The sequence below is a fragment of the Strix uralensis genome, chromosome 17 (genome assembly GCF_047716275.1).
Source record: "Strix uralensis isolate ZFMK-TIS-50842 chromosome 17, bStrUra1, whole genome shotgun sequence".
NCBI lineage: Eukaryota > Metazoa > Chordata > Aves > Strigiformes > Strigidae > Strix > Strix uralensis.
The window spans coordinates 7,283,118-7,294,098 of NC_133988.1; the positions used below are offsets into that span (position 1 = coordinate 7,283,118).

The 10,981-nt window shown below is 49.7% G+C and overlaps 1 protein-coding gene across 1 annotated transcript; it reads right to left on the reverse strand.

The window, feature by feature from the left end:
* Nucleotides 1-3,350: 3,350 nt before the first annotated feature.
* GSTT2B (glutathione S-transferase theta 2B) lies at nucleotides 3,351-10,780 on the reverse strand. The gene is made up of 5 exons (XM_074887311.1): nucleotides 10,600-10,780; nucleotides 7,276-7,363; nucleotides 6,442-6,592; nucleotides 5,100-5,276; nucleotides 3,351-4,544 (listed from the first exon to the last, which is right to left on the reverse strand). Exons 1-5 carry the CDS (start codon nucleotides 10,709-10,711, stop codon nucleotides 4,344-4,346), a joined length of 729 nt encoding a protein of 242 aa, XP_074743412.1. The 5' UTR covers nucleotides 10,712-10,780; the 3' UTR covers nucleotides 3,351-4,343.
* Nucleotides 10,781-10,981: the final 201 nt, after the last annotated feature.

Here is a 10,981-nt window from a genome sequence, read left to right on the forward strand (position 1 = left end):
GCAGCGTTTCACAGCTGTGTGATTCGGGAAAGGTGACGTGCTGGTTGAGCACAGGGACTTGTGGGACTCTGGAAGACAGAGCAGCTGAACCACGCAGAGCAAAGTCACCCCCAGTCAAACCCACCTCGGCTCAGCTGACACCTTTTTATCAGTGCTGTGTCAGAGAGCTTGTGTGTCATGCACAGATCCTTGGAAAGAGCCACAGGAACCTCAGGGAGAGGGAGCTGGAGGATCAGTTGCTCTTGTGTAAAGGATCGTTATGAAGAGTCTGAAAAGGCTCGGATACTGATCCGGGAGCTGACTGACTGGATAAATTACAAACTCAAACACTTTCAGGTGTTCCCTTTATAGCACTATGAAGACTTCAGCTCAGAACCCCTTAGGAACGGGGCTTACCCTTAGACTGTTCAGTCTGCCAGAGTCTGGTGAACAAGCGGTGTCTCAATGCGAAGTATCGAATCTGCTTCACCACACACCTATGTTCAGAGTCATTGTTCAGGTTTAGAACTGCATGATAAGAGCTTTTCAGTTTCTTGGCCAGAATAGGGAGAGGGGCTGTGTACACCCTCCAGTTCCCCTGCAGTAGTTACCCTCTAGAGCACCTGCACGCAGCACCAACACGCCGGAGGTGAAGGCTCATAGGGTATTGTGGCAAGTGCTTGAGGTCAGGTCAAACTCCTTCAGTGCAAAGAAATCTTAAATGTTAAGGGAGTGGGGGAAGGGAGCGTGAATGTGGCTCTGCACAAGTAATAGTCTGAGAAGTCTTTATGCTTCAAAATGGTTGCATATCCCTGCTCTGAAGATACCACTGAGAGGAGTTCGCTGATCTCAGTGGTGGGTAGCAAGATTAGCAGTGTGGGTTCGCTTTGTTCCTTTATTTATGGTTCAATTGATCCATTAGTCCTGTCTGGACTTCAAAGATCTTTTCATGCGCCTCCTGGAAATGTTCCTCCCTGAAGTTTTTCTTCAGTTTGCTGACTGCACTGCACAGCCCACGCAACCAAAGAGATATTTTTATCTGGTTGTGTTATATGGCATTTGATTGCATTATTCCTGGCTCTAGGATAGTGCTTCTAATATTTTCATTTGGCTCCATCACCTCAAAGGCCTTTTTTCCTCCCTGTATTTTCTCTATCAGCTTTTTGGAAACAGGAACAACACAGAGAAAATGCAGTAAGTTTTGCAGTTTATTTGTTAATCATTTAGAAAAGGGCTCAGGGTGTGTATCTGTTTGTTAAACATTCCTCCCCATTTTGTATCCCAGCTTCATTTTATTCTAGAAATCACAGGATCTCACCTATTTCCAAAAAGCCCCTGGCAAGAATCAAGGAAATTGAATCAGAACAGCACATTAAACAGTCACTGGAGGTGTGACCGCTCTCCATATTCAGGTGAAAGGGGAGTGGACACTGAACAGACCTTGCACTGAGGCAGGCAAAACTCTTGCACAACCTGTTGGGTTTTGGCAGGCAGCTCTTGGGGCTTTCAGTCTAGGAGCTGGAACAAGCCAAGATCAAATGACACAAACGAACAAAATAGGGGAGGTGGAGGGAATATCAAAAGGCAAAGTACAAGGACGAGATGCCATATCTCCACGGTTTAGAGTGAAAAAACAAGCAAGGCAGATTTATCTGCTGTACAACTCTATTGCCATCCCAGGAGTTACTCTGGGGAGGGGCTTTGTCCTGCATGCATCGAAGGGCCCAAAATGCCACTGGTCACTGCACACAGCTTCACCGGGAGAGTGAACCTACAGGTCAGATGGGCTTAGAGCAGACACAGAAGACTATGGGGAAAACAATTTAAAATCTCCTGGCACCACGACCATGCTGGAGCGAGGCGAGTGTGTTTATCCTTTGTGACACTGGCAGCGGAGAAGCACCAGATAAGGAGCTCTGAACATATTTCCAACTTGTTTTTGAAGGTAGCCGTCCTTCCAAGAACACACAATAGGTGACATTTAAGGAACTTGTGCCTTAAACAAGCAGAAAATTGGCTTGAAACTCTCCTACATGGAGCTCCTGTGCTGCAAGTGTCATAAATAAGAAAAAAAAACAGGCACTTTATTTGCTTTGTCTCATGCAATGGTTTTGCGTGCACAGCAGCCCCATCTAGAGATTCTGCAGGGAGATGTGTATCAAGACAGGGTCTGCTACCAAGCCCAGTTTGAGGTCTGTCAAAATGAGCACTCTGTAGATTAGGCTTTTGGTTTTGATTATTTCTCTGCTCTGCTTCTACTTGAACGGAAGCTGTGTGAGGCATTTATTGTGCTGGTAGGAAGTTTGCTCTCTACAAGAAAGGGAAAAGTTAGAGGTCGGGAATCTGGAAGTCAGGCAAAATACAAACATGCTAACAGGAGAGAGTGCAGCGAGGTTGGGCAGCTTTGGTGAGGTAGCAGAGGAGGACCGCTTTTATTCCAGCAGTGCACAGAAGCCCAGCTGATGGCTGTGGTAAGTTGCAGGTTATAGAGGAAAGGAAGTGGTTAGCGGTACAATGTAAACAAGCCATTTTCTTTAGGCTTAGCACTGCAGGCAAGCTGCTACAGGAGAGCAGCAGTGCAGCAGCTACAGCGTTTGCTGTACCAACCATGCAAGCACTCTCAGGGCAAGAAGAAAGCTGCTGCCACCGACTTTGCCGACTGGAGTGCAATAGGCTCTCCTCAACAAACTTGCCAATTAAAAAAATCAGGTAAGACGACAAATATCCCTGCCTGTGTCAGCACTGAAAGAGTTTTGGGGCAAATCTGCTTTTTCACCGCTGACACTTAGGTTTTCCTGCAGGTTGGAAGAATGGAAAGCAAAAGGCACCAGCGTGCTTGGCTGCTTTAGCTCAGCCCACAGGGGTGCGTGTTGCAAGCTGTGGTTCATGGTGCCCTTTTGAACTGCAGGGTGGGTTTACTCAGGAAGCAAATGCGGAAGAGGCAGCTGGCTCATTCCCCAAAATGAGTAGGTCCAGCTGAAAGGATGTATGAGACTGGTTTGAGCAGCTACTTTCACCTTTTCTCAGCACTGTAATAACTTGACTTACCTTAAGATGACTGATATCTCACACCCAGTGTACCATGCAGCCACCTCTGTGGATGGTGTAAGCAGCCAGCAGAGACAAACGGACTTCCAGATACAACCAGAGCTTAACAAGGAGGGAAAAAACCAGTTCTGCAAACTGGAACCCTCTTCATGGCTCATATCTGGGAATAGAAGGTCACAGGGACAGGAGGACAGGAAGGCAGGAGGGGTACAAAGGGACAGAGGCGAGAGGTTGTGAAGAGTGCTGCACAGGTGTGGAGGATGACTCAGTGGCCACTTCCTTCCAAATCCCAATTACAAATGCAAACAGAGCTACAACACATGGCAAGTGTAACCATTAACTTTACTGGAGAATCTGATGTGACAGAAGAGTAGCGGAACATTAACTGTATTTGAGGCTTTACTCAGCTTATGTACTGCGCGCTCTGCTCACCCTGGGGCTGGCCCAGCCTCGGCAGCACTGGTCAGTGGAGAGAGCCTGGCTTGAATGGCTTCCATCGAGCTGACAAAGCAGCTCTGGGGAAAGGACAAGAGCACCGATATGGTTTGCAGAGGGAGACAGTGTGCTTGGCAGCAGCCTCGCCTAGAAATCAGCTTTTCTCAACCATGCAGCCTGTTCTTTGTAGAGTATGGCATGAGTCTATGGTTGAGGATCTTTATTCACAGGACTAATCCTGTCCTTCCCAGAAGCTGGAGGCCTCACTTGGGTCCCTGCACAGCTGACCCCCCCCCTCCCAGGCACTGTGTCCCATTGCTTCCACAGGTGACACAGCAGTCTTTATCGGCCAGGTGGCCTGAGAGCCCTGGCAGGGTCCCCACCAAGGGCTGGGTCTTCACCTGTCCCTCTACTAAAGAGCAAAAATCTTCCAACTGAGTGTGTTGCCAAGTGAAAGCCATTTTCAATGATTTTTCCTTGTTTGAGGCAGATTTGCTCTGCCATACCCTCAGGAAACCTTTGCCCCTTCTATAGTGCTGTGACCTGGAAAACTTAGAACAGGGATGGAAAGGGCAGTTCTGACTGGCCCCAGTTCCCACATGGACCGAATCGCCTCTGTTCTCAAGCAGATCCAGTGGTGTAGGAGAAAGAAAGAAAAGCCTGTAGAGCTACAGCTCACATACCTGTAGTGGACAAGGGGAAAGCAGCTCACTGCGGTCTGGTTAAGACGCAGTTTTCTTCCCTTCTAAGTTGCAGAAAGGCTGTGATTGAAGTGCATTTTATGGAATGGTGTTTCTGTATGATTTTTAGAAAAAATACTGAAATACTACAAAACGCCTACACAAAATAATCCATTTTACTTATACTATAACCCCCTAATTCTAGCTGGCCTGCTTGAGGAGCTGGTGCTTGAAATGCTCCAGCAGTTCGGGTGCAATCTTATCGGCAGTCAAGTTCTTGGCGTTCAAGATCCCTTCATGGGCTTCCTGGAAGAGCTGCTTCCCCACCGCTTCCTCCACCTGCCTGCGCCACTCTGCCAACTTCGGCCTCTCCTCAAACAGGTCATAGCCAGCACCCACGGGCTGCAGAGACAGAGCAAGAGAACGCAGGAGTGAGTCAGACAGCACACTTGCCAGGGATGGGACCAGACTGAAGCACAGATACGCTTTTGGCTCAAGGCGGCAGACAGCTGTCACATTAGGTGGAGTTCATCTCTGGTTCTTAGCTAGTAGGAAGCAGGTGTTGTCATCCTCAGCAGCTGCTGCCCCCTGGGATGTGCAGCGAAAGAGCACGGCCGTGGCTAACCCAAAAACTGTCTAATGCAGAACACAGAGGTCCATGCACACCAACACATCTCTTTCAAATATCTGTACTTTCTCTGCCTCGTTTGTAATTGATCTTTTTTTATGAGGAATTCTGTCCATACTTCCATAGTGAGAACTGTCTCAAAGTAGGTTGTTCCCTGGCAAACTCAATTATGGTCAAAGTCAAAAAGGAACAAGATTTAATTCCACTAAGGAGTTAACTGTAGGGAGAAAGATCTGCCATTAAAGAGGTGGTGGTGCTGCAGCTACACCTTGGCCTGGCCTGCCTGAAACCCAGCGTGCATAACCAACAGTGCTGGGGTTGATGCTCACCTGCATGAGCTCCACCAGCGCTACAAGGTCTGCCAGGGAGACCTCGCTGCCTGCGATGAAGGGCTTGTCCTGCAAGAACTTCTCCTCAAACTGGTTCAGGACAATGTTGAGCTCTTCAGTAACACTTTCCAGTTTCTCTGGAGGAAGTGGCTGGCCTGTGAGGAGAGGCAGCAGCACCTGTCAGGGAGAAGAAACAAGTTGATTTTTACATATTTCCCTCCAAACTTAGTCCGCACCCTCCCACTGCCTCCTTCTAAAAATCCCTCACCAGCCACTCACGAGAACAACTGGTACTGTTAATCTCCTCTGACAGATTAACATTAAAGTCAGTCATTAATTCCTGTCTGTCCTTGCCTCCTCCCTAGAAACTCTGAAATTTCAACCATGAGTCTCCTCTCAAGGGAAGACTGCATCATCTGCAAGCAACTACATTTAGTTTTCCAGTGGGAGGTTCGCTCTTTCCACGAAGCTGGGCAGAAGGCAGTGAGCTGTGTCTGGTGTTAGCTGCTCACCCAGGACAGGTTTGCTCTGGAGCTCAGTGCATGCACAGAGCTGTGGCTGCAGCATGAAGTATTCGGATGTCCTGGTTTTGGCTGGGATAGAGTTAATTTTTCTTATTAACTGGAATAGTGCTGTTTTGGATTCAGTATGGAATTTGGTATGAGAGGAATGCTGATAACACGCTGATGTTTTCAGTTGTTGCTACAAGATCAAGGACTCTCCAACTCCCCGTGTCCTGCCCGTGCGCAGGTGTGCAAGAACCTGGGGAGGAGCACGGCCAGAGCACGGGGCCCGAATTGGCCAGTGGAATATTGATATCATGTAACGTCAGGCTCAGTATATAGAGGAGGGGTAGCTGGGAAGGAGGGGGTTCTCTCTTGCTTCTGGGATTGCGATTGCAGGATCTTGGCTTTTTCCAGGATCGCTAGCCAGGAACGGGCTGGGTATCGGTCAGTAGGTGGTGAGCAATCACAGTGTCCATTACCCATTTGTACTTTCTATTAATGTTACTATTGTTTTATTTTATTACAATTATTACACTGTTTTTATCTCAACCTACGAGTCACCCTTTACCTCTCCACGTCTCTACACCATTCCCTGGGGCAGGGGGGGTGAGCGAGCAGCTGTGTGGTGTTTGGCTGCCAGCCGGGTTCAAACCATGACATCAGGCCACTTCAGTTAGGCTCAGCTGAGCAGCCAAGTCAATTCCAGATCTAGTTTTGTTTCTATCTGCTACCTAGCTTGTACATTTGATTAGAAAGGCCCTGCACACAGGAGGTACTTCCTGGGCCATTGCACTCACAGGTCTTAGCAGTTAGTTTTTGGTATATAATGGTCTTACCTTAGTTAAGAACAGCTTGCTTCCCTTCCCACGAATGTTGACGTGCTGCCAGGACAGGTACTCATCAACCCGAGCCCTTTTCTGCAGATCAGATGGGTACCAGTGATCAGGAGTCTTGAATTTCCGGGCCAGGTACAGGAGGATTGCAATGCTGCCCAGAGAGCAAGGCAGACTGGTGAGCTGATCATCTGAGATTAAAGCACCTCCTCCTTTCTTCTTCCCCCAAATTTTGCACTGCTGGACCAGCAGCAGTACAAACCTGATCCGAGCCAGGAACAAGTGCAGGACATGCAGTTGCCAGCTAGGCACAGCACATGACAGAGTTTGTGATGGCTTGACTGGCTGCTTGTGGACAGCAATTGTCTGACACAGCCCAGTGAGAGACATGGCCTGCTGGTACAGTTACCCCATCAACATTTTTGAGCAAATAAGAGCCACAGAATGAGTTTATACCAAATCAGAGCCTTGTATTGCCCGGCCATCCAGCAGTGGGTGCCTTATGTCAGATTTACTGCATCGACCTACAGCCTCCAGCTGAAGGCAGAGAGCTGGAGGCCACATGGACGGGTACTGAAGCTCAGAAACACTGCCTGCATGCAAGCTAGCTCCGAGCAGCAGCTCACAGATTTTTCCATAAACAATGCTGTTCAAGTTGCTTACATGAGAAAGCTTTTCTTGTAGCAGGTTTATGTTATGTACAAGTGGAACAGATAGGAAGGAGGCAAACAACTACCTGAGCTGGAGTCCCAGAAGAGACTGCACAGAGCACTGGCAGAATCCAAGCATTAGGATAAACAATACTGCAGTAGGGGGTTGAGCTTATTTGAGCCTCACCTCTCTGCTAAGGTGAAAGAACCATCCTTTAGTGCAGGCACCTTCATCAGGATGTTCACCTTCCGGAACTCCTCCGTCCTGTGCTGCCCTGAGAAGGAAAGGGAGAAGTTTTACTTGGCAGTGATGCTCAGGACCTGTCTGCAAATACCTGAGGAGTCTGTGGGGACCATTTGGCCTCGAGTTCCTGGTTTTGATTGTACAAATACAGTCTTGTTTAAGTTTATAAGCAATCAGAAAGGGTGAATAGGGCGTTTGCCCTGTGATGTCAGCTTACTTGCTTATTGCCTGCATACCAGAACCACCTCTCGACAAAGGTCAGAATGGTTAAGAGTCCTTTCATGTCAACAGCGCTTGTCAACTCAGGACTCTGTCAGCTCTAAGTCTGTGCCTAGAGGTACCTGTCCTGTACAAACCCAGGGTGAACACCGAGTGCCTTGGAAGAAAGGGATCTCGGTATCAGAAACGTGAACCACAAGGACAGTGAGACAGCAAGTTTTTTTTTTTTTTCCTGGAAGATAATGTAATTTATATTCAAGTCTCTTTTTAGTCCTCAGATGAAAATAAATTTCTAGGATTCTATACAAAGCCATGGACACTTCATTACAGATCTATCAATCAGCTCTGGCTGTGGGTTTTGCGTATCTTTTATCAGAACAAATATGGATTTGAGTTTGCTTTTAAGCTATCTTATAGGTCACCCCTGAAAGGCAGGCAGAATGAACCTGACAGGAGAAGGTGCTTTGTTCATCTGAGGTCTCAGCGTGCTCCATTACGTTTGAACCCAGTCCCAGAAGCCTTGTTTTATGTGACTCATTTGTGTCAGCCTTTTCCAGTGGCTGGCTTCAGTCACATGCGTGTACATCTGTACGCAAGCTTCTCTAATGTCTAACCCTGTACCATGTCCTGCTACGTGAGTCACCCGAGAATCTCTGTGCCAGAGGAGATACTCTGGATGTGGTTTTAGTTTTCCCACTACTTGGCAAACCTGATTTGTGACTATTCCCCTGTCACTTGGCTCACAACCTGTCCCCCCTACCCCCTTTCAAAAAGACATTGGGGTTTCCTACACACACTGTGCAGATTCCAGGTCCTCAGGTGTCCCTGGAGTGTTGTGTGATTTCTATCTGTTCTCACTCTTTCTACCCGCTTCCTTGAGACCTATCCTACTGGGGGCCCAAGAGCTTTTCTAGGGGGACACAACCCACCAGCTCAAATCTGAGTGTATGTTCCCTCACCTGGTCCTTACATACCGGGCAGTGACAGGTACTAGTGCAGCGAGGACACCCACACCGTGTCCCTGAGTGAGTGCTCGTTTGGGGGCTGGCGTGCCCGTACCCGGCTGCCGAGCTATGCCAGCTGCAGGTACCAGGGGTGCTTCCCCACGGCATGAGAAGGGCACGCACTGCAGGAATGGGACGCACCTCTAGCATTCCCATAAGCCAAATTACCCTTCTTAAATCCAATGACCAAAAGCAAACGCTGATGTCATGAGGCACAGGTCACTGGGAAACTGTTTTAATTCATTTTCCTTCCTCTCAGTTCCCCTGATACCTGTATTCCAGTTGTTCCATTCTCCCTGATGCTCTCATTGCTTGCCTGCCAGTCTCCTCTCCTTTGCACCAGTGTCTTACCACAACAGTTCATTTATTGGGAAGGAACGGAAAGGACACTAGATGAGCCTGCCTCCAGCTACAAACAATAGCAGAAGTTTTCCCTATGAGACAGGTCGGAGGGAAGCCGCAGTGCACACTGCAATCAGTGCACAGCTAAGGTGTGCAGGGGAACACCCAGAGACTAAACCACAACACGCCTGAGGTTTGAGTCACAAGCTGGAGCCTCTTTCGTTCCTTTATCAATTTCAGCTCCAGGAGCCTTCTCAGCTTTCAATGGTTTTAAGCACTGCTTACCAAGACCTTTTTATGCCAAATACACTACCTTAATTTCAAATCCAGCAAAGCTCTGGAAAGGTTGAAGGATGGCTTTTACCAGCTTCAGTTACACAGAACGCAGATACACATCTTTGGGCATCCTTTGGTGAAAATACATGATACCTCTTGGGCAGGCTCCTACCAATTATCAGTTGGTTTTAATACAAACAACCACTTTCCCTTCTTCACTTCTCAGCATTCAGATCCCTGGTGGCTGCGTTGCCTCGCTCCACTGCCTTCACCGACTTCGCAAGCCTGTCCTCAACCCTCTCCAAACAACCTGACAACAGAGAGCTTGCCCCTATGGAACACCCCAAGGGGTGGCCGGCTGTCCTGCCCCACCTGCACATGGGGAGACATCAGCAAGCTCTGTGCATGAAGACCCTTCCCAAGGGGCTGATAACCCCTGCTAAGAGGAGGAGAAAAGCTGCTCTGCAGCAACTGCTGCTGCTCACCGGAGCGCAAAGTTTTCTAAGGAAGTTGAATTAGAGAACAAGAACCGCACACCTCGCTGTCCTCGCCCATACAAGAATATCCCATCTCTGTTGCTTTTTGTTGTCATCTAAATGGGGAATGGCCTCAGACCTAGCACATCCTTGAGCGTTTCTTCTCAGAAAAGCAGCCCTTTTTTCAGAGATCCATTTTCTGCTGGGGTGGGGCCGATTTCAAAGATACCGCACACCTTTGCAAAGTCCTATTTGCTGCAGAGGAGAGCAGGCACCCACACTGCACCTTAGTCAGGGTTTCTTAAGGAAATGAGGTCTTGTTTTTGTCTCGGCAGGAGCCTCCTGCAGCTGGAGGGCCACCACACCCTCTTGCAGCATCCCGCACCGAGGGGACGATTGAGTAACGCGGTCCCACCCGCGGCGCGGCTCCGCGCGGGGGCGGCTGGTGACTAGTGGCGGGGGGGAGCCGGGCGCCCTCCTACCCCAGGGGCTGCGTTCATGGACTTGGATATCTAAGCCCATACTTTTTTTTTTTTTCTTTTAAAGAAATGACGTTTTGTTTTGTTTTAGAAAGAGGGAGAGAATGTCAGTATTGAACTTCAGGGCTTTTCTTTCCTGACATGCACGCCAGCTCTCTGCACCTCTAGAAAACTTGTTAGTGACAGGAGATGTTTCTGGACACGGAATCCGCTCTCTCTGCTGTTAGACTGGCCCCGGCGTGGCTGTTACAGGGACCTGGTAGCTTGGGAATGAGTGTGGGCCGGGGACTATTTCCAGGGAGCACTTTCAGAGCAGCCACCTGTTGTTTTAAGTTTCAGGGCTATAACAGCATCTTCCACAAGACAAATATTCTCTTCAGAAATCTCTTTTAGGCAAATAATAGGAGATCCAACCGTGTGTGTGTGCCCTTCACCCCCGCCCAGCCCCCGCCGCCCCCCGGCCCCGCTCACCCTTCATCAGCTCCACGTGCTTGAACTCGAAGGGGATGTTGTTGCTCCGGGCGAAGATGTAGATGGAGCGGCAGGGCTGCGAGAGCAGGTCCAGGTACAGCTCCAGCCCCATCCTGCCACTGCCCGGCACGGCCCGGTCCGGCTCGGCTCGGCTCGTCCCGCCGACCCCGCGCTCCCGGGGCGGGGCAGCGCCGGGCCCTCCTGCGGGGGCGGAGCCGCAGCCGCCGCCGTGCCCGGGGAGGCCCCGGGGCTCCCGCCCGCCGCGGTACCGGCTGCGGCCCGGCCGCGGGGCCCGGGCGCTCCGAGCAGCGCTGTACGGCCCCGGCGCTCGGGGGCGGCGAGATGCGCCCGGTGGTCCGAAAGGAGCGGGGTGAAGGCAGCT

Excerpts from the sequence above, each read along its gene's own strand:
- GSTT2B (XM_074887311.1), bottom strand. The coding sequence starts at position 10,711 with ATGGGGCTGGAGCTGTACCTGGACCTGCTCTCGCAGCCCTGCCGCTCC. Across the intron at positions 7,364-10,599 it reads GCACGTGGAGCTGATGAAGG|GGCAGCACAGGACGGAGGAG; the intron begins GTGAGCGGGGCC and ends TTTCCTTCTCAG. Across the intron at positions 6,593-7,275 it reads TCTTTCACCTTAGCAGAGAG|CATTGCAATCCTCCTGTACC; the intron begins GTGAGGCTCAAA and ends CTCTCTGGGCAG.